Source organism: Habropoda laboriosa, unplaced genomic scaffold, assembly GCF_001263275.1.
Source record: "Habropoda laboriosa isolate 0110345459 unplaced genomic scaffold, ASM126327v1 scaffold210, whole genome shotgun sequence".
Taxonomy (NCBI): domain Eukaryota; kingdom Metazoa; phylum Arthropoda; class Insecta; order Hymenoptera; family Apidae; genus Habropoda; species Habropoda laboriosa.
In genome coordinates, this window is record NW_017100373.1 from 751398 (window position 1) to 773982 (window position 22585).

At 41.3% G+C, this 22585-nt stretch overlaps 1 protein-coding gene across 1 annotated transcript; it reads right to left on the reverse strand.

Moving 5' to 3' along the window:
• Positions 1-1434: 1434 nt before the first annotated feature.
• Positions 1435-22486, reverse strand: LOC108574834 (mucin-5AC-like). Its single transcript, XM_017937481.1, is given in 22 exon segments — positions 1435-1886; positions 2593-2715; positions 2986-3166; positions 4483-6075; positions 9712-10195; positions 10283-10366; positions 10463-10540; positions 10611-10799; positions 10880-11168; positions 11240-11719; positions 11784-11906; positions 11973-12472; positions 12551-12816; positions 12881-13066; positions 13130-13384; positions 13480-13739; positions 13814-13996; positions 17165-17225; positions 22113-22194; positions 22268-22421; positions 22424-22448; positions 22451-22486. Coding segments are annotated over 22 exon segments (6084 nt in total).
• Positions 22487-22585: the final 99 nt, after the last annotated feature.

Sequence of the window (22585 nt, forward strand, 5' to 3'; positions counted from 1 at the left end):
AGAAGTGATAAACAAAAAGCCACTGTAATATAAAACCTATTATGTAAAATTTCTAAATAGTAACCGTCATTTTCTTTGTGTCATGTGTATTAGACCACAATCTAGACTCACAAGCCTAAAAAGATCATTTAATCGAAAAATCATTATCGTCCAAATCATTGTTATCTAAGCTAATGAAAGATGCTCGTGTGTGAAATGCAATTATTTATTCGCGAGAAGGAAAAAGTTTGTTGTAACTTTTTTCTGCTTGGAACTTAATGCTTTTACAGTATCTATCTTAACGCGTTTTACGAGTTCACTTAACTTCTCGTATATTTATTTTTGCTAAAAGAAATTATATTGGGCTTTTTACAAAGATGAACAATATATTATAAAAAAAAGTGGGAAGTATATCTGCCGATCTACTGAACAGTATACGTTTAGACACAAGAACACACACATGCACTACTCGCGTACACACATATATACATCAGATTAAAATTATAAACATTTTTGATGTCGCAACGTAATGGATTTGAAACGAGTACGTACGTGTAACAATGTATCGTATAGCTGAAAGGAATTTTGTTTGAAAATTCGATCATTTTTTCATATTATACACGCGTATACATATATGATTATAATTCTCATAATTTTAAACCGTTTAATGATGTAACTTTTACAATTTTAATTTTGATCTGAACATCAGACCGACTATCTCTCGTATTGCATATTACACTTATCGACTACCTGCTTTACTCTTGTTTTATCAGTTTCATCTTCCTCGATTAGTTTAATAGCAGAAAAACAAACATTGTAAACTGAAACTACGAGAGAAAATAAAAAGAAAAAAAAATGAAAAAATTTTGTATTGAAAAAAATAAAGCAACAAGATTGGGTAGTTGTTTCTAACGTATCCTAGTATGCGTCATAACAAAGGATATTTAAATAACAATTTCTAACAGTGTGGTTAAAAATGGATACTTTTATTCCAAATACAAGATGTATCATGTATATACTATATGTAGATATATAAATCCGATTCAGTTCTACGTTCGAGCTTGGGAAAGCTACAATACCTATACAGATATACTCGATTAAGCGCGTGTTGTCCGCCGTTACATGTACTATAATATAGTGCTTAAGTTATTTCGTCGGTACGCCATGCAATAACGTAAGCTAAACCTTATATATTTATATACAATAACTATCATATTTACAGAGAAATTGTTTTAACGATAATATCACCACGCTTCGTTTCCGTTAGTTATGGCTGACATGCGTTTGTAATGATTAAAACCAACTTTTTCCGATTCATCATACAATTAATCGATCTTGATGTTGCGTTATGGGTCATAATATTTCGTGTTTGATCCACCCGTTTCACTGGACATACTTAATGTATTCACGCGAGATTTCCAAGACAACGTTCAACGATGCATATTTTAGAAGGAATTACTCCTTACAGCCAAGTCCAGCGGACCAATTGCAAATACCACCGACTGGATCAAAGGATAGTTTGTCAGGGCAGGTGTATTCGGCCCCGATTACCAGACCATTTACCATTTTCGCGCAAGTGACGAACTTTTTACACGAGTACGGATGGGGGAAATTGCCTTGATCCAGACATCGAAAGGTTCCTTTACTCGTTAGAAAGAGTTTCCCGTTGAAGGTGGACTTTCCAACCACCGACTCCTCATCGTCCTCGTAATAATCGTAGTCGATAATAGGCGGTCGTCTAGGTCTTGTCGTTACGTTTTGTTGAGGTTTATCCTTCGTCCTCGGCTTCTGTCGATTTCTGAGAGCCGGCAAGAACCTGAGGGTACTCCTATTTGTTGTCGCGTCTGTTCTAGGTGCAACCGTAGTGCTTATTTTACGCCTGAGGGCGTTCCTTAACGGCGGTCGACCTGATCGTGTAACTCTATTAGTTTATTCGTTCTCCAAGCAACAAAGAGACTATGAGGGAATCCCGTTAGCACCCGCGGAAGAACATAAAAGATGCACAGAAGTACGAAACATGGCTGCAGGCACTTAGGGATGCAGACGAAGAGGAAAAGAAGAGAGTATCGATGTGCATGTAAGAGTTATAATTGCATTAGTATTTGTATCGGAAGAAGACACGGTGGTGTGAGAAACAGGCGAAGAACGTGGTTGCATAGATAAGAGAAGATGCATAAGTAGAGACAGCAACAAAAATTAGCGAAACAGGTGAACGATTATGAAAAGTCGACGAGGTAGAATTATCAGATATTGGTTAGCTTCCACTAGACGTGTCCCTCCCATCCCTCCCGCCCTCCCACCAATGATGTACCTCTTTAAAATAAAATGTGATTAGTATTCGGCGGTAACCTTGGTTCCTCAAAGGTTTCGCACTGTTTAGGCAACAGAGTGGTAGAGATACACGAATTATAATTATAGTAAATGTTTTCATATCGATTGATTCGTCAGAAAGAGCATGAGAGAATATATGTAGTAAGTCGAAGATTGCAATGCGATGAGAAATTATGTTCACATGTGATTCATGAACAAGAAGTGAATATTATGGGACGTGATCGTTTTAGTTTATATAAATTAAGAAGTCTGATGGTGGAGTATTTAACAAGTTGAGTGTACCGGTGGCTGATGACTGCGGAGACGGTGGTGGATCTGCCAAAGTCACCGCGATTTCCTGTGCCCTACTACTTTGATCGATATCTTTTTCATTTTTCGGTGTTTCTGTTATTTCATCCGCAGCATCTAAAACAATATAAAATTCTCTTATAGATTTTTTCTATAAACATTCTCTTAAAACTGTTATCTTATTTGAGCATCAGAGACATTTGAATTTGAAAGTTTGGCGCACTTGTTCTGCGCAGTTGCAGAAGCGTGGTGGGAAGCGACGCAGTCCCTATGTGTCGTTCTGCGTCGCAATAGTTGGGGGATAGTCGCGGAACGCGGTACGGTTAACTTGCGAAATTGACAACTGTACGTTATGTGCTCATTTTACATCATCTTGTCGCTACTTACCGATTTTTTTGTTAACAAGAGTAACGTTTCCGTCAGTTGGACGAATTTTTCGATGATTCGCAAGTGCGTTCGGTGTTTTGCTTTGCAATGGTGCCAAAGTGATCGTAGTTGGTTTCCTCAATCTGGATGACGGCAAATTTCCTGGTGTACGAGACGCTACTGTATTCTTCGAGGAATTCACCTGTACGTGGAGCACACGCAGATTGTATTTCGAGTCGATTCACCGGAATAGTAAGTACAATTTTGCGATTAGACTATGAAAATGTCAGTTGGCAGTCAATTGGTATAAGTGAACGACAAAAGCTTATATTACGTAGTATTTTGTACATTAAGAATAAAATTGTAAGTGATAAAGTATCACTATGGACGATTAAAATATCACATAAAAGGTACATATACATATCTTAGAATATACATGCTTTTCTAGCAGTTGTCTTGTGTATCATGGCGCGAAAAAATTTTGAATTCAAACTCGACCAAAGTTAGTTCTTCGTAGATGGCGCCTTAGAAAGAATGTCAGTAACGTATCAAGTTTACTTATAACAGAAGAGTGACAATACCACCTTTTACTTAAACTTTTAAAACTTATACCGATTGAACTGTCTTATATTTATAAAATAATTTTGCTCGAGCTAGAAAGCACTAAAACGATACACAAGAAGAAGGTAAAAAAAGAATAATTAGAAAATAAGCGCGCTACATAATAGTGGCACTTCATTCTTGTGTTAAATTGCTGAATTTTATAGCTAAGCATTAACCCTTTGCACTTTTTACTATATAAGCATCAGTAAATAAAGGTTGCAAAAAACGTTTCATAAATATAGGTGTATACACACACGCGCGCACGTATATTTATGAAACGTTTATATATATATGTATATATGTATGTATGTATAAAAGTGTGTAGAGCACAAAGGGTTAAGATACATCGTAAGATGGAATAGAGTAAGCGTAATACGCAGGCGCATTGAACATGCGGCACGCGCTTCGTAGAAGGGAAATTTGTGTTAATTGAATTGAGAATAGATAAACCAGCGGTAGATGATGATAAGAACGCATGATGGCAGGCTAGATTCCCGATGAATATTTCCTCCAACGATCCGTTTCTAGATACTTTTTCTTCCTGTTGTTATACATGTATGATTCTTTCGTTAATCCCTGTCGTAGAAGAATCAACTCCTCTTTTTTTTGTTAGGCATGAAAGGAAAAGCGATCGACTCACGCTTTGTTATGCTTTATAAAAAAAATGATCGACTAGCAGCTTCGCTTTTTTGTCTCGTTTAAACTGTAAATTACAGCGAGGTCAGATCGTTCCGAAGTTTGTATTTTCGGTTCGTAAACATTGCGTGGCGTCTCACTTTATTTAGTTAAGTGTAAAGAAAGAGCGAGCGATAGCATCTGAGTTAGCGGTTGTATTTGAATGTTTTAAAAAGATTGTTATACTTCGTTCTTATGTCATCAAGTCCTAAATGTAGGAAATTTAAAGTCTAAACTGACCTCAGGTTCGAATTGATTGATATTCTCCTCGATCTGAAGGTGTTCTTCATTGGAGACGGATTCGTTTGTCGCCTGTTTCGTCTCTTCTTCGTTCGAGCCTTCTCGATCGTTTCGATTTCCTATTGAACTTGTTTCCGTTTTATTCGTAGAAACGGTTATTATTTCGTTTCGTTCCGACTTCTCCTTGGCTGTTTTCTTCACCGTAATTGGTTTTTCATGATCGCTGTGATTTACCACGTAAGTGGTCGTCGCTTCGTAAACAGAGTCGTTGGTGACTGTAGCAGAAGTAGTAGTAGTAGTAATAGCTGGTCTACCTTGTCGTCGACGTCCTCTGTAAGTGATTACGCGACGACGAGGATATTGCATGCTCTCCACTTGTGTTTTCGAAGTTTCTTGCTCCTGATTATTTAATGGTTTTGTGAAATGACGATTGTGCCCGTGTCCTTGAGATCTACTACCAAACTCGTAACCAACATAAGGTTCGATATTCTGTCGGCGAAGATTAGGTTTCTTCTCCGTCCTTTTAACAATGGTGGTGGAAGGGGGAAGCGTTGTGGTTAAAAATATCGTAATACACTTGGATTCTTCGTCGTTTTTCGTGGAACTTTTGTTCGTCGAATAATTCTCTTCGAAATCTGTAATGTTTTTCTCGTTGTGTGTTTGTAATCCTGCTTCTGTCACAGATTCGAATGAACGTATTTTAGTCTGAGTTAGTAAAGAATTATACGATGTATCAAAAGTGAGATTGGACTGGATTTGTTCAGTTATGGAACTCGAGGTTGAATCAGTACTTGTAACAGATAGGGTGGTATCATCGTTAGCTAAGATTTCTGTAGTTGTAGACTTAACAGATTCCGGAATCGTCGAAAACTCGGATTTAATAGGGGATGGAGAAGTAAATGTAACAGTTGCAGTAGTAATTTCACTCGAAGGCATGAGATTTTCTTCAGTGGCTTCTTTTTCAAGATCAGTAACTGTTTTTCTACCTATATCAGGTTGTTTCGTTTCGTCAGCTATCGTAGGAGTGAAGTTTTCGCTATCTTCCATCGGCAAGGTTGTCTGTTCAGTGGTTACCGTGTCGTTCTCCATTATTTCTAATATAATCGGAACTTCCGTTTCACTTCTAGTTACATAAAAACCACGTGGAACTTGACTGTGAAGTAAATTGACCAAAGGAGTGCCACGCATAGTGGTAGGCCTTAGGGTAGTCGTTGTTGTGGAATCTTGACGATCGAACCTCTTTTTGTTAACTAACGAAGCATCTTCATCATCAGCGATATTGTCCTCAACGTAATACGCTGTTCTGTCTACGGTTAAGTCTAACTGATTTTCTAACGTGTAACTCTTTTCCTTATTCAGTATCCAGGGCTTTAGTTTCGTATCATTTAATAATATGCTAGTTGAAGCTGCTGCTGCACCTCCCTCGAGAACGTGGTTCGTGTCTTTTTCACTCGTGAAAATTTCCTCATCGTTCGCTTTATTAAAAGGGAACAAGCTCAAGAATACTGGCGACGGACTGCTGGTGTAATCGTTGGTTTGATAACCAATTAGTTCCTTGAGGGTTGGTAGTCTATTTACTTCCGAGCTGGCGACCTGAAAATCAGAAGAGGGTAGCACACTTAATGACGATCCTCCGAAACCTTTCTCTTCGTTCTCTCTCTCTCTCTCTCTCTCTCTCTCTCTCTCTCTCTCTGGTTGGCTCAGTCTCTTCCCACCCTAAAAGGGAAGAGAAGGAGAGAGAGAAGGTGGAAAGAAAGCTGGAAGGATGATCCTTGGTGCGTTGATTTTCTGGCATTCAGTTGAGTGGTCTTTGACGGTCTTGGCGGCCTTGTTACCGAATGAACTCGTCATAATAATTATTCAGGTGTTTTATATCATGTGTGAATCGATGAAAGGAAGATGCGTTGGCGATGGCTCGAACAAATCATGTGATTTATAAACTGATAAATCTCTGATGATGATGCATGATGAGGATAATCGTGGCTATATTATGTATAAGTATATATACATGTATGTAAATATATACATTATCGGTAATGACGATGAGATGGATTGGAGAAAGCGTGTTTATCACTTGCTAGAGTCCCTGCTGCCGATCAAGTTGCTGAACACAGACTCAATTTCGATCGTTGAGGATTCGTGGGATTCTGTGGTGAATCGAGCCTGGTAGAGAAATTCACCCTCTATTGGCAGTGTAGATCTTTCTACTTGTCCCTGACGAATCTCGTTCACCGATTCGAGCTCCTCCTCGTTCGCTTCATCGGAGGAGTTCGTGGATCTTTCCAGCGTACCAGCCACTGAGAAGACTGTGGTGGTCAGTGGGTATTGCGTTCGAGTAACGCTGGTTTGAAGGGGGATCTTCGTGGTCGACGTTAACGAAGAGTACTTTGTTTTTATCAGAATCTTCTGCCTCTCTGTGGTGGCTGATTCTTTGACAGATGTCACGAGCCTCGTTACCAGTGGCTGTAGAGAAGGTGTGGTTGTGTAATCCGCGTCCACAAGATTCTGGACCTCTGCTCCTCGATCTTCGCTCAAGCTCGACAAAGTCGTCGAGTCTTCGTTTTGATTACGGACAGTCGTTCTGAGAGATTGTTGCCGTCTGTGAGCGTCTGCCACGTAGTCGAATTTCTTGGCTGGAATCAGAGTTTCCGTAACCGGTGGTTCCGTGCTGGAAACAGGTCGTTTCGCGTAGAAACGCGTCCTTGCGTGCGTCGAGGAGTCGAAACTCTGTGACTGCGTACCATCGTCCAAAATCAATTCTTCCTCGTCCTCTTCTTCGCGATTTCGCGTTATTTCTCGATACTTGTAACGCGTTCTCGGTTGACGGTAATTCTGATACCTAGGTGGTCTTGTATTATTCGTTTCTTCGGATTCCTCTGGTGACGAGTCGGGTGAATAAATACCCTCTGTACTCACTGTCTTCTTCAAAGACTCTGGAACTCTGTATCGAGGACGAAAACCTGGCGAGCGATTGCTGGAGGGTGTCCACGATTCATCAGTTCTCTCTTTGTTTTCGAGGGAAGTGGTTCCTTCAAATCGTGAAGAATTCTCAATTGTCGTGTCTCTCTGTGGAGTCTCTGGAGACAGGTGTCCCTGTGCCTGATTCGTTGATGAAGTGGTGTAATGATTCCAGAATTCTGCTGACTCACTTTTGCCGGACAAATTGATACTATACTGGCTCTCGTCGTTGGCTCGATTGATTCTCAGGGTGGCATCTTCAAAATCTTGTTGATCTTCCAACTGTATATGTTTCTCATCTACGTCGAATTGAAGTTCATCGATCGAATCTTCTTTGACGAATTGTGTTGTTTTTGTCGTGGTTCTTGTCGGAGAAACAGGTCTACGGCGAATGAATAAACTTTTCCTGCGCTTCGATAAACCTTCTAGGTCATTTTTCTCAGTCGTTAGAGGGGCATAAATCGGAGTTTCTGTGGTTAAATAGCGACCGGTAGTAGCGTTCTCTGAAGAAGCAACTGGTCTCTTCCTCACAAATTTCTTTCTGACGTATCTCGAGTCCAGATAATACGTCCTATTGTACACTTCCAATCTACGATTCGCCTGCTGAGTCACGGAAGATACAGTAGTAGCAGCCTGTGAAACAGAGGTTGGTAGAGTCTCCATTTGGTTATTCGATGGTAATGTTTCATCCAAGGTATTGTCCGTCTCTGTGAAATTAATGAAAAAGTTGGGCAATGTGGTTGATTCTGGTGTACTAGTTTCCGTCATTTCTTCTTCCTTCGGCGAGGATTCAGTTCCAACTGTGATATTATCGATTATAGTAGAACCCATGGTGATAGCATCAGAAACTGTGAAATCTACGTCACTGATTGTAGTTTCAGCGGTTGGTGTTCCCGAAGTTACCAAGTCGTAGTCGAATGTCTTCTCAGTTTCTGCTGTTGATAGGCCAAAATTTTCCGTTGAAACCTCTACTGTTTCTGCAGTGACAGTGCTCGCTGGCTCTTCTCTAAGAGTCGTAGATCTAACTCTTAGCAAAATTTCGTCTTCCTCTGCAGGAGGAAGTTCTACAGTGGATTCAGTGTTCTGAACAGGACGTAAACGTTTGATCACTTTCCTTCTACGAGGAATTAACTTGTTCTCTTCTTCCTCTTCTTGAGACACAGTTGTGCTTGACGTAACTGGTCTTCTTCTTAAAAGCACCTTTCTTCTTTTTGGAACTGTACCGTTTCTGTTCTCCATATACGTCGATAAATCAGTATTGTTCGCGAGGAACACGATCTTAATTACATTTGGATTGAAGTCCTCGACTTTGATAATGTTATCAGTGGTCGTAAAGACTTGGCCGATACCTTCGCTGGAATTAAATTGATTTAAAGTCAGTGTAACCACTTCGTTGTCCAATGTAGATTCAGTAGCAGTACGAACAGATTCCACAATGTTTGTATCGAAGTCTGAATTAGTGGAAGTCGTAGTTTCTTGTGTTTCTGCCGTCGACGTCGTAGTTGGAATGGAAGATGTATTGATCTCATCAACGGAATTCACATAGGGTGCCTCAGTTACGGTGTCTTTCACAAGATCATTGACAATTTGCTCACTGTTCATTTGAAGGGGAGGTACTGTTGAAGTAGTCGTAGAAGAATACGACAAAGTGGACGAAGTAACTTCTCCAGTTCTTTTCCTGGAAGTTTCAGTTTCTCTACTTTGTTCACCAATTTCTACGTTATTTCTTTTCCTCGTATACCTAGTTCTTGCATAGACGTCTCTATTTACAGTAGCTGGTTTTTTGAACACCTTTATGTTCGTAATCTTGTCGCTGTCCACTTCTTCCTTAACCGTGCTTCTTGACCTGGAGGACAAACTTTTTCTGGGATATCCTTGAGTGATCCTGACAATAGGACTGTCCTCCAGTTCGTTAGATTTAGTGGATTCAGTGGTGGTCCTTGAAGTTGGCCGCCTGAATCTTCTCCTAGAAGCGTCTGTGCTGGCGACCACTGTGCTAGTGGGAGCTTCTATTGTTCGAACACGTTGTCTGTTCACGGAATCAGGTTCCTCGTTCCTCACTTTGAAACTAGGTGGCGTGTATCTGCTTGCTCCTCTTCCTCTCGATCTTCCACGAGTGCCACGTGCTGGTGTTTCCTCGATTTGCTCGTTTTGCTCGTTTTGCTCTTCGATAGTCGGTTCGTTTCGACCAGCGTTCTCCTGACTAGGTTTCAATCGACCTCGTCCCGGCAAAAAGGACGAGCGCGTGTGGTTTCGCGATGATATACTCACCTTGGACCTCGTCGGATCGTTGGACGCCGACAACGGAGTGGTCGTAGGCTCGGTCGAGGGCCTATTTCTTCGGTTAAAACTGAAAGGTCTCGGCTGAGAGACCGACGCGGTGCTTATCCTCACGTTTGGAATCGATAAAGTGGACGAGCTCGTTGCTGGTGCAGTCGTTAGGAGGATCTCCGTCGCTGAGTCCTCGACGAGTTTCACTGGTTCCGTGGTAGAGATACTGCTCTCTGGAGTCACGTTTGATATTGGCTTTTCCGTTTCGGTCTCGACGAGGATATCGTTTGGTGTTGAAGATATAGCGATCGAAGATAAAACGATTGTTGGATCCGCTTTTTGGCTGACCGTCTTCGGTGCTTCGGTTGAAACGATAGCTTCTGTAACTGATTCTAGGTTTGGAGATGCTACTGCTGATACGATTTCTACTGCTGATGCTGCTGATTGAGGAGTCGTGCTTCTGAATCTTTGAATGCTAACGTATCTGGAATAGTTGAATAAAGTACTTCATTATCTTATTATCACAGTACAAAAAGATCGTTTGAAATGGGAAAATTTCAATTGTAGAAACCTAGATTTAGTCGTTTGAGAACTTTCTTCGCTCGTTGATGAACGAGATTCCTGATCCTTGGTATTTTCAGTGGAACTCGTCTCGCTGTTTCTAAAATTTCAGAAAGGATCTTTTCAAGTTTTTTCAAGGCTTTACTTCAAAACCTTATTCGTCTGAAATAATGAATTTTAACGAACTTACTTGGAAGATGGACGTCTAGATCGAACAGGCGCCTCTTCCTCTGCGTCTTTGTTCCTCTCCTCTACGTCGTTTTCGTTTCTAAAAGTTTTTTTAAAAACAGCGTTTTAAAAAAGAGGATTCCTTTTCTAGCGCGTCCTCCTTTATTTACCTCGGTGTTGTTGGTCGACTACGTTTAATGTTAATATAATTAGGCGTCGCCCTCTGCGTGGAGCTAACTAAGAAAGGATTGCTGACCGTCTGCTCCTCGGAAGAAGCTGCTACGTCCGCGTTGTCTTCGTCCAAATCTTCTTCATCGTCATCCCCTTCCTCTTCCGCTGGTGGTTCCTCTGTGGATGGCCTGTTTAAAATAAAATATCATTAATATTAACACTGTGCACTTAAGAATAAAAAAGTTGGGGAGAACATTAATCATCGTACTTGGGCCTCTCGATAGTAACATACTGAGGCTTTTGCGAGCGTCGTAGACTCTTCACCTCAGGAACCTCATCCAGTCCCTCAAACTGTGCCTTTCCTGGTCCATTCGCGTAATTTGTGTTCGTAGATATCCGTCGTCTATTTGCAGTTTTACTAGCCTGACGATTTAATACACGTTCGTATAGAGTACGACTTATCGTAGCTGGAGTAGCGTTTTCATTGCCAGAATTCACCGCGCTATCAGAACTTTTATCTTGAAGTAGCAATTGTTTCTCCAGTTGCTCTATGCCACCTGTAACCATCTACCATGAATAAAACATATCTAGCGTAAAAGCTGAGTAGAAAAGTAACGTCATTAATAACCTGCTTTTTTAATGAGTTTTATCAGCTCCTTAATGACCTTGGGGTCCTCCTCGTCTTCCAAATCGAGTACTTTCTCCGGCTCAGTTTTCCCAGGCTTTGAAGTCGTACTCGATGGAGTTTCTGTGGTAGTCGTAGTGGTGGTGGTACTAGTAGTAGTAATAGTAGTACTAGGCCTCTTCCTGGAGATAGTCTTATAAAGAAGCGCCTTTGGAGTGGTAGTCACTCTATGCTGCTCTTGCTTCTTTTCCTCTTCCTCCGAGACCTCATCGTCGTCATCGTCGTAGTATTCGTAGTCTTCGTCTGAATCCGGTTTTTCGGTAGACGGTTTGCGCGTGGAGCTATAAAGGTAAGTTGTACGACTTGTAGCAGCTGTTATGGGCGCCTTAGTCGTCGAGGCGGTCGATTGAGACGTCTTCGATTTTGGACAGACAACGTTACGTGGATAGTCACATGAATCGGCTGCTTTATTGAACACCAATCCTGCAGAATTTGTTACATAAATAATTTTCCAAATACAACGATAGCGGTTTTATAATTAATTTACCAGAGGGACACGTAAATTGATGGGCCACTACACCGAGACCTCCTGGTCCACTCTCCAAGCACCAGAAATATTTTTTACAATCCCGAGGATGAGGGAAGAATCCTTCGTCTTCACACTTGAAATCTATCGAAGATACAAGAAAGATTAATACCTTTAGGTTTTCACGTTTGAAAAAATTCGAGAATTTACCTGTTCCAGGATCAGGTGTTGTTGGAGGTTCTGGAGTAGTCAATTGATTACTCAATGTTCCTTCTTCGTTTTTGTTCTCTTCCTTGCGCCGCACTTGCTTTCTGCGATTCCGGTTTGAATTTAATCTATTCTTCGATCTATTTTTCTTAGTGTTAGTCGATCTTTCATTTTTGTCTGCGGTTCTCACCGCATTACCTCCTTCAGAATTTTCCTCCTCATCGGAGGATGGATCGTAAGACCTTCTATCGACTTGTTGCTCTTCCTCCTCCTCTTTTTCCTCCTCCTCCTCCTCCTCTTCTTCATCATTGTGTTTAGGTCGTGAAAATGTTCTGTATTTTGGCCTCGAGGTGGAAACCCTCCTTTTTGAGACTGGAGCTGCAGTGGTAGTGCTTCGTCTGGCACTTGAACCAGGTTTTCTTGCTATGGTATTGCTTTGATGAACACCTTGAGCTCTGGATTTCTTACGACTATCCACTGTCTTCGACTTTTGAATAGTATTCCTGATTAAAAAACGATAAACCTTCGTTATTATTATTGTTGGAGATATAACATAGCCATTTTAGTTCTCGTGTCCTTACGCATTGCCTGTTAAAAGAGCCTCCTTGGCCGCTTCAATCAGAGGATACGGACGATCGTGACATTTTCCTCGGAAATCATCATTATCGATCGTCCAGAACATAATTCCGCCCAAGTTTTTCTCATTAGCGTACTTGGCTTTTAATTTGACTATGTCTTCGTCGTCGTAACCAACCCATTGGTCTCCTTTAAAGGCATAGGGACCCATAGCTTTTTCATTTGGCTGAATCACTTCCCAATCGTCTGATTGTGAGAGACCCTCGCAAATCTGTACACGAAATATCACGTTATTTGGTGGGCCACTAATGATAGAAATCAACGAAGAGACTAACCTCGTAATAAGCAAGATATCCTTTTTCCCTCGTAGCGTCCCCCTCAACTCCTGGGCCATCTGCCGGTGATCCTAGTTCAGTAGCATCCTGATTAAAAAGCGTATAGGATCGTCCATAGGTTGGAATGCCTAAAATGATTTTCTTTGAGGAGGCACCTTTCGTTAGAAGATAGTTAACGGTGTAATCCTGAAAAGATTTCAGGCTTAACATTTTTCCTAAATTCAACATCGAGAAACATGAACATCTTACGATTGTTAATTCGGCGTCGTAATTGTATTCGTTGTCTTCCTCCAAAGGATATAGCGGAGAATGATGATTAACTGCGGGCTCATAAGAGGAATGATAATCGTAGGATAGGAGATTGATGAAATCCAAGTAGTCGTTTAATCTGGGAACATCGTAGCCTTTGTCGATGTACTCGATACCGGCTGGCATCGCGAGCGATAGTAAAAGCCTTGGTTTTCCGGTCTTGGAGGACTCCCTTTCAAACTCCTCTCTGAGTTCCTGTTTCAATAAGTATCAACAGTTGAACGAAATGCTATATTTTTCTAACAATAAGTCACTTCAATTGGAACCATTTATTAGCTGTTGATTTGTACCTGCACTAAACTGGCGTAATTATCTTTGTCCCGCGGTTTTCCACCGTCCCGAAATGCCGGATACTCCCAGTCGAGATCAAGACCGTCGAAATGGTTCTTTCGAAGAAATTTTATGGCATTCTTGACGAATTCTCGTCTTCTCTCGGAGTCTGCGACCATCGGTGAAAACCTGCTGGAACCCTCGTTCCAGCCACCAACAGCGAGCAGAGTCTTCAAGTTCTTGTTATACGTCTTTAAGCCAGTAAACTTGGCGTAGCCGCCTTTCAAAAATGCGGAAGGTTAATCAGTGCAATATTTCCTCGTGGTAAAAAGTTTTACACTCGATTCTTTGTACCTTTCTCGATGTCCTGGTACTTGTCGAAGGGCTTCAGAGCATTGTCTTTGGTGAAGCCACCGAAAGCGTAGATCAAGTGCGTACATAAATAAGGATTGATGTTCTGCGGTGAGAATTTCGCTGTTCCTGGCCGATAGATCGACCAGTTCGTGTAGTAACATACTATCTTCCGTTCCGCGTTACCTGAATAGACGAAACATGTAAGTTTTTCTTTTCAATTTTATTTCAGGCACGCGAGCGTAATTCGAGGGAGCGCGTATGGTTGATAGAGAAACCGCGTCGCAGAGAAATTGAAACACGATTGAACTTTCGTTTGTTGAATGAGAAACGGATCTGCGAGCCACATATGTATGAATAGCGAAGGAATTTTCACGTTGATAGAATCCCCCTTTCTCGCTCTTGTTAAGAATTACGAAACCAGAAAACACTTAGCTTACACTGGAAGGGTGTCAAAGTAACTCGTTACGATCGTAATTTACGATTATAAATATGTATGTAGATAATTAACGGGCAGCGCGATGAAGTGTACAGAGATTTCTCCTTTATTCCCACACGTTTGCTTCCATTGACAAAAGCCGATTTGCAGTCACCTTGGCGAATCGTAACTCGCTTTCGATCAGGGAGTTATCCTCGATGCTTTCACTGATCGTAGCCAAGAATCGAGGCCATCCAGAGACAATGTAAAAATCGCGCGTAGAATTAAGATCGTTCCTGACCCTGACCACCCACGTGAGACAGAGACACGATTAACGATTTAATTCCTTCTTGTGTGAGAGCGGAACCGGTAGAACAATTGTCCGGCTATTTGTGCGTTAATTATCGTCGAAATATTACACCGAAATATGTTTCAGTTAACTCTCTTTACATTATTATACGCTCTTTTCTAAGATAAATTTTGCACAGCAGATTAGAAAGTAATTGAATTTTCACGAGAAAAAGTACAGAGTTTCGTGCAGTTTTCACGGTCTTTTTCCACCATTCGCACAGCGGCGTAAAACTATATTCCACCCTAAAAGTGTAGGTATAGATCATTGAGAATAAGTAAGATTATTAAAGATATTCAAAACAAAAACTGAATTATTTAAATTCAAACCATTAAATGTTGAATAGTTTGAATTTGATTGGCTGAATTTAAAATCTGCTTAGTTTAATTATATCGGCTGAATTCAAATTTTGCTTAAATTAATTGCATTGGCCAAATTCAAATTTTGAACAATTTCAATTCCATTGGCTAAATTTAAACAATTCTGCTTTATTTTGAATTTACAAAGAAGTTAATTTAAAAAAGTCATAATCTTTAATAATCTTACCTGTTCTCAGTAAGTTATGCACTTTTAAGATGAAATATAGTTTTTTGCGGTCAGACGGCTGTTTTGAAATACTGTGCGCCGCACAGTGTGTATATTTAAGTATTTAGGTGCGTCTACTCCGAATTGTCGTCAAATTTGTAAATCTTCCTGTGATATATGTAAGTGAAATACATATGTACCTTCCTCTACAAAACTCATGACACGTAAAGTAATTTATTGTTAATATCACTGTTTACACGAAGGATGGTATTTTTAACACTAGGTTTACGAATATTTCTTATATGCCTATATAAGAAACGTCCCTGAGCGTGGGCTGTGATTGGCCAGTGTTTTTCGTTAATAATTCGAAAACGAAGCTTCAAACTACATTTTGGAACTCTACGGACACGCCAGGTCAAATTGAGGCGTAAACGAAACCGCACATTTTCTTTAAAAACAACATATTATACACTCTTAACTTATAAATGAAACTATGTGATATTATATATTTATATAAAATTTATAATAAGCACAAGTGGTAGGAGAGTAAACGGTTTCTGTAATTTTCCTTAATTGTAAATTCGATATGCGTCAAAATGACGCGTCCCGTAAACCTAGTGTTAAAGACGGTAGGGTCTACAGATGTCAATGTAAATATTACTCTATTTAAACAATTTTTATAGGAAAGGGACATTCGGCTTAAGGACTCTTGGGAGTTTAGGAACATAAAGACATCAAAAATTACGGCGTTTTGAAACACTGTGCGCCGCGGTAGTTTGCTTAGGCTAGAATTCTGTTTGCATTCGTGTTTCTGTCACTGCCGCTATACCCGTTATACCCGCTATGCTCGCATAGCGATAGGAACTCTATGCACCCGAGGCGGAGATCGAGATTCTCTTTCACTACGCGATCCTTTCTTGTTACATGTATCGGCGGCAATGAAGTTAAGCACGGTGTATAATACCAGAGATAATATCGGTAAGGGGCGCACAGCAAACGGAGTGGGCAGTCGCATATCTGGCATTCTTGCTGTGTTTTCACCGCTATGATGTTTCTTTTTTCATTTCCGATCATTCCACGTGGTTATTGTTGCTCCGTTGCACCGGGCCTAAAGACTTTCGTTGAAAGGAAATTAACTTTACGGCATACACGCGAAACTTGGTGCACTTAATGACCCGAATCGCTGGATCTTCTCGTCGTTAGAAACAGTACATGCACACTCTATAGTCCCGTGAAATGGTTCATAATCTCGTAACCTGAGAAATTATTATTTCCTATTGCTTCAGACTATATTGTTCTTTTCCTTTTTATTTCGATAATCGTACACGATAGATCACGATCTCACCTCCTATTGCGTCAATTATAGACGCTCTTTTTAGTCCCGGAAGCTGTTACCGTATCGATTACGAGATGTAGAGGTAGAAACTTGGCGGGAACGATCGCCTTAAATATCGCGGCTATTTTACGCTTACAATGTACTTTCGACGTTTTTTTTTTTCACTCTCCCCCATTTAGTGTATCGACTATACCTCGAACCGGGGCCGTTTTCTCCGAGAAGGTGCATATGTACGTTTCACTGGCTGAGATATGGCCAGTCCAGTGAAACTGCATCGGTGCGTGCACCGATCCTCACGTGCACCGGCTGTGCTAGAGAAATTACCGATAAGAGGGGGAGAGATCCGAGACTCGGTCACAGAGTAAATGGGCCATTTATCGCTCTAACCTTGTCCACGCTTTTTTTTAATTACTCGAAGGATAATCTAACGTCATGATATTTCCTTCCTTCTTGGATATTCTAAATTGTCAGGATGAATAAAAACTTCGTAACGAGTCGATTAATCCTCTCAACCTGTGTACGTACTCAGTTAAGAGCTAATAACTCGTTTTTGAACGATCGAAACGGTTTCGAATCACGCTTTCAATTCGTCCACCGACTTGTGAGAAATTGGAAAACGAGGGTGCTGTTCAGCCATGTATTTAGGATGAGACATCATCGGTAATTCGTTTCGTTTCTAATACCGATTTGGAAGCATTAAATTTCTTCTCGTAATGAAATACTCACCGTTGTGAATGGTCGCGAGCAGAATGATTAGGCAAAGAAGCAGTGACACCGTTCGGTTCTCCTGTAACGGAAAAGAGATGCGACGTATTAATAATTCGTTCCACGATGGGTCTGTAAGACATGAATAAATTAACTGTACCCGCGTATGAATGATCACGTGGCCAATTAGAGTGAATCGGGCACTGGTTACACGACTAGACGGTGAAACCAAGTAAACAACGTTCGCGTAAGATTGGTCTTCTTCAAATAACATCGTACACGGAAACGAACAGAGCACTTCAAATTGTTTACCGTTGCTTCCGGGTATTTTCAAACTGTTACCTGGCTCACACTAGGAGAAACACCAACCATCACAAATTCATTGTTTTGACTCTATCGATCTCTAGAATTTTTACTTTCGTCAAGTTTCTTCGATACATCATACATTCTTGATGCCTCGAGGACAGTTTTATGGGTTGCATGACTCTGAATTCTATTTAAAGAAGATATCTGTCTAACATTTCTCGGATCGTAATTGCAGACCTTTATAAATACTTGTTTCTGCGTGGTATTAAAAGCTCCCGCGTGTACGCACTAATTGGAACCGATCGTGTTCTAATCGTGTCGTTGGTTGGTGAATAGGGAGACGGTTGAAGAGTGGCGCATTCGTGGTACACCTGCGTAGTACGGTCAATTACGGTGATTCCGATTTTATTGGAGATCTCAAGGATACAGCGATGAGTCCGGGGGCAAATGAAGAAGAACGGGGCCCTGACACCCAGAGTGCCACTCCTCGTTACGTAACGTGTGTAAAGAGAAAGCAAGAAGAAAGAAAGGACACCGTTGCGCGACGACTTTCTCGTACGTTTCGGCTGGCGAGCGCGTTACGTTACGTTACGTCGTAATGCCATTCCTCGCGATAGAACAATTAGTAATGTGCCATGAGATCACGCATTCCTCGTTTATAGCCAGTTGGAATTTGTCGTCACTTTTTCCCGCTTTTTTTTTCTTTTTTGGTAACGATGCGCCTAGAAGTAAGACCGTATGAGAATAAAAACGGGAGAAAAAGAATTGCTCGTTCTTCTCGTTGTTGGACGATGAAAAAGCTCAAAAAGTCGCAGCAGAGTGGAGAGACGAAGCAGAAAACGATCACGATGAAATGAATCGCATAGCAGCGCGCACCAGTGTGCACGCGGGAGTGTCGAAAAATTCCCCATAGACACTGCTAAATGTCAAATAACTTTCTACGAGACGCGCAGCTATGCTTCAACTGGGAAATTGTTGCTGCCCGACTACAACAAAACGATACGTCGTGTCGTGTCGTCGAGTAACCACCTGTGCCCAACGGACGAGTTTCTGTCGGGAAGTTTCAGTTTCATAACCGGAACGGAAAGCATCGCGAGAAACTTTCGATGATTTCGATCGGAGAACGTGTCACGGAAGCTCTACTCATCTACCGGTGTCGGTTATCGCAACGCGTTACTTTGAGAATGCTGATGATATTTCACCTCGGTGTTTACCAGAAAAAGCGTGGTTCTATTCTCCATATAAAAGAATAGAATAATATAGACGCGTTCTATTCGCGTTCATGGGAGATTCGTCGAGAAATAATCGTGTTTGAGAACTGGCGGAGAGGCTGGCAGCAGAGGCCGGAGTGACTTCGATGCCCGCACTAGCCGTAACAGGCTAAACTCGAGCTTTGCGAATCGCGGACAACTTTTGATCGGTTTTACCAGGAAATGTCAACCAGTTCCTTTCGATTTCCCAAGTGAAAAGAAAGACTGTTCCTTGCGCCGTGAAAGCAATGCATATTTCGATATACTCTTAATATGAATTATGGGTAGAGAGAAGTGTGTGCTACGGTGTCGTAGTTGGACCAAAAATTACATCAATTCGAGGTGGTTAGTTTTCCTAACACGTGGAAATTATCGGTATCACTAACATTACGCACGATATTACAGACCAATTATTTCGATCAAATCCGCTTATTCGTGTACATTCGATCCATAGAACCACGACTGGACACGCTTCGAGTTCCTATGACATTTGAACGGCTCATTGATGTCCAGATGATTCCGATGACTTCACCCTTTGCCTCAACAATACCGTTATTCATCATATCGAGATCTTTTCAAGAATTAATGATTTTGCAAAAGAAAATAGGAGAAAAGCTTTTCGAATTATTCCATCGACTGTTTGGCCAGTTTTTCACTCTCGTTGTAAGATTAGCAAAAATAGCACAAGTACAATAGTAACAAGTGTCAAAGTTGTCGATCTGGTAGCAAACAAAGACACTCGAAGATCTTTCGACATTCCAGGAAAGTAGGCACGCATGTAGAAGCGAAAGAATGAAAATGAACGAAAGACGGATCATTTGAACGCAACCTTGGACGTCCAGAATCTCCCGGTACCGGTAGCAGAAAACCAGTTGCAAAGGTGAACAAGGATGATTCGTGCGTCATTGTAACGAGGGCTACGGGTTTCGATAGTAGATCTCTTACCTCTTGCATTCACTTTTTTAAATCGTTCAGACATTTTTGCTCGATTACCATGCAACAGATCCCCTTATATCTTTCAGATTCGTAATTGGATCACATCAATGCTAAACGAAAATGCTAATTGCAGAGTACAAGCTGTAATGGAAATTGTATCGAATTAGCCGGTTTACAGATCGTTAACCGTTCGATTTTCGAAATGCAATTTAAGTACGATTAGTCGGTAGTATGCACAACTGTTTGCATTTGAAGAATAGATTTTAATGGAACGAAAAAACCAGAGAATAATAAGTACTCATGTGTGTAAGTAGTCGAAAGTAAAGTGTTGAGTTGATCTGTCGCTGGTGGATAAATCTAGCGTGGCTCGGTCACTTTTACTTTCCATGGAATTCGCTTCAAGGCACCGGACTCTCGCTCTGTTTACTAGGAAAACTAATGGTACGATTACGTTCTTAATTAAATCTTCTTTGTTGTACTTAATTACTCGAGGGAATCTCGACGAGCCGCAGAACCGCTCGAAGATAATGGATCCGTCACTTATATCTTATTCTTTTCCTTTCGTTTCGCCATTTCCTGTTTCTTTCTCGATTCGACTCTTTTTTTTCCTGGACTTTTACCACCGTAGAAATTCGATCGTAAAGCATCGATGTTGTCGATGGAGAGATCGAAAATGCAAATCGATCTCGTAAAATCAGATCATCGAATCCTTCGAATATATTTTTCACTACTTTGTCGATGAAAAGGTTACTTTCCATGACACCAAGAGAGAGAAATGATAATTGACGATTAAAAGGAAAAGAAAGATCAGACAACGAGTCTCTGAAAGGTCAGCGGATAACCTTCCTTGCACTCTCCGAGTATTTTTTCACTCGTTCCTCATCTCCCTCTTTTCATCCTCATCCACATTACCCTTTCTTTTCGGTCGAAGGCAAGCCAAGCTTTCCTTGTACTGTTTTCCTTTTGTACATTCATCTGCGAGGAACCTCGAAAGTCGGCTTTACCCCTACAAATTTTCCCCCATAATCATACCTTAGAAAGTCCGATTCCCACCGATGAGAAATTTCGCCGAATATATTTCTGAGCTGTACTATTCTAAAATTTTTCTACGTCGTGAAAGTGGCACGAGTGGTTAATTAAACAGAAAAGCCTACCGTGGGTTGCGTCAGAGTTGCACAATTATTTCAATTTGACTCCGTTGTATAAACGGGTTAATTGTTTTTGAAAAATGCTCCGAGCGTTCGAATTTCCAGTTGTGTAAATATGCCACAACGGTCTTATTAGAGTGTGTCTGCGCTCGACACAGATCATACTTCCAACGACGTGAGCGCGTTTCCAATTTAAAGATGAGAGTACCGTTCAATCTGTATAGAAAGTCTCTCCCTCTTGATTACAATTGTCAGAAGGTGCACGTAAACCAGGTTTTCGGAAGTGATCGCGAAATTGGACGTACTGAAATGGTTGGAAGCGGGCAAGGAGAACTTTGCGACCTCGACTGTGTTGCAATCCCGAATTGCTACATGCGTTCGCTCCTTCTTTGCTTGTCGCAGCAACGGCTTAAAACGGAGCGTGCAGTTGGAGGTAGAGTAGTAGCGCGGCTCGAATAACCGGTAGATTTCCTCTCCCTCCTCCACCGGCAGGAAGCCAACGATCGTTCCCAAGTATTCGATATACATGTAGATCTCGCCTAAAGAACAATCCAAGCCTCTAAGAAACTTGGCGCAATTTCGATCGTGGAATTTCCACTCTGTGTGTGTTTCCCTTTTCTCGAATCATTTCATCTAACTCCTTTTTTCGGAAAAACGAACACGTCTAGCGGTGTGTATAATTTAACGAAAGAAATGTAGAGAAAGTGACGACGACGACGTCGACGACGTTGATCGAGAGGACTTAAAAGGATTTTGTTAGAGACGCTTAACTTTATCTGACCTCGGAAAAACGAACACGTCTAGCGGTGTGTATAATTTAACGAAAGAAATGTAGAGAAAGTGACGACGACGAAGTCGACGACGTTGATCGAGAGGACTTAAAAGGATTTTGTTAGAGACGCTTAACTTTATCTGACCGAGTTGTGGGGATTCGTGTTTCTCCTTTATCGATTCAGCTCCTCGTAAATAGTGTCACTCGCCACGTTCGAGCGAACACCCTGGCTAGATGACTGGTATACTCGTCGATTTGTAAAATAGAACCACCGAGATACGAACGCGAATCGCTTGGTATGCCTGGTACAGGTGTAGCGCTTTTTATAGGATCCTAGCTCATTAATTTTCGAAAAGAGAAAATTCTTTCGTTAAGAGGCGGCTCTTTGAATGTTTCTCTAAAGAGAAGTGCCACGAGTTTTTTGTTAATTTCTTTACGACAAAGGCAAAAAATGATTAAAAAAATGATTAGAAAAGCTCTCTAGATGCTCGACAAAAGACACATTTCATTCATAATTATCATGATTCTTATTGAAGTGGATTCTCTATTCCTCTTACCCAATCCATTTTGGTTGATCGACGATCCAACCCTTTGTCGTTTGTTCTCGGTGGAGCGTTGTCAGGTCGAGCACATTGCGCACTATGCTTCCATAGACACGTCTCCTCGATTCACACTGTGTGCACGTTTCCGGTGCACTCGCGCGACCTTGTACCTGGACAACGACACCGAAGGACACTGCGGTGAATCGCAAGCACCCGTTCTCCAGAGCAAAGAGAGTGAGACTGAGCCTCGAACAGAAGGTGGAGAAGGCACTGTTACTTTCATGGGTCGTCTCCACCTCCACCAAGAGACTCCCCGGACCTCTCTAGCCATTCCTGCCACTCCTCCTTCGAGCAAAGGTGAAAGGAAAACATTTCTTCCCTTCCACCATATCTACTCCCGAATCCTCCTCGAGCTCGAGAGCTTCTTTTAATAAATATTCTGATATATTAAAACCACGGTTGTATCTTCGCCTGTTTTTTCACCAAAG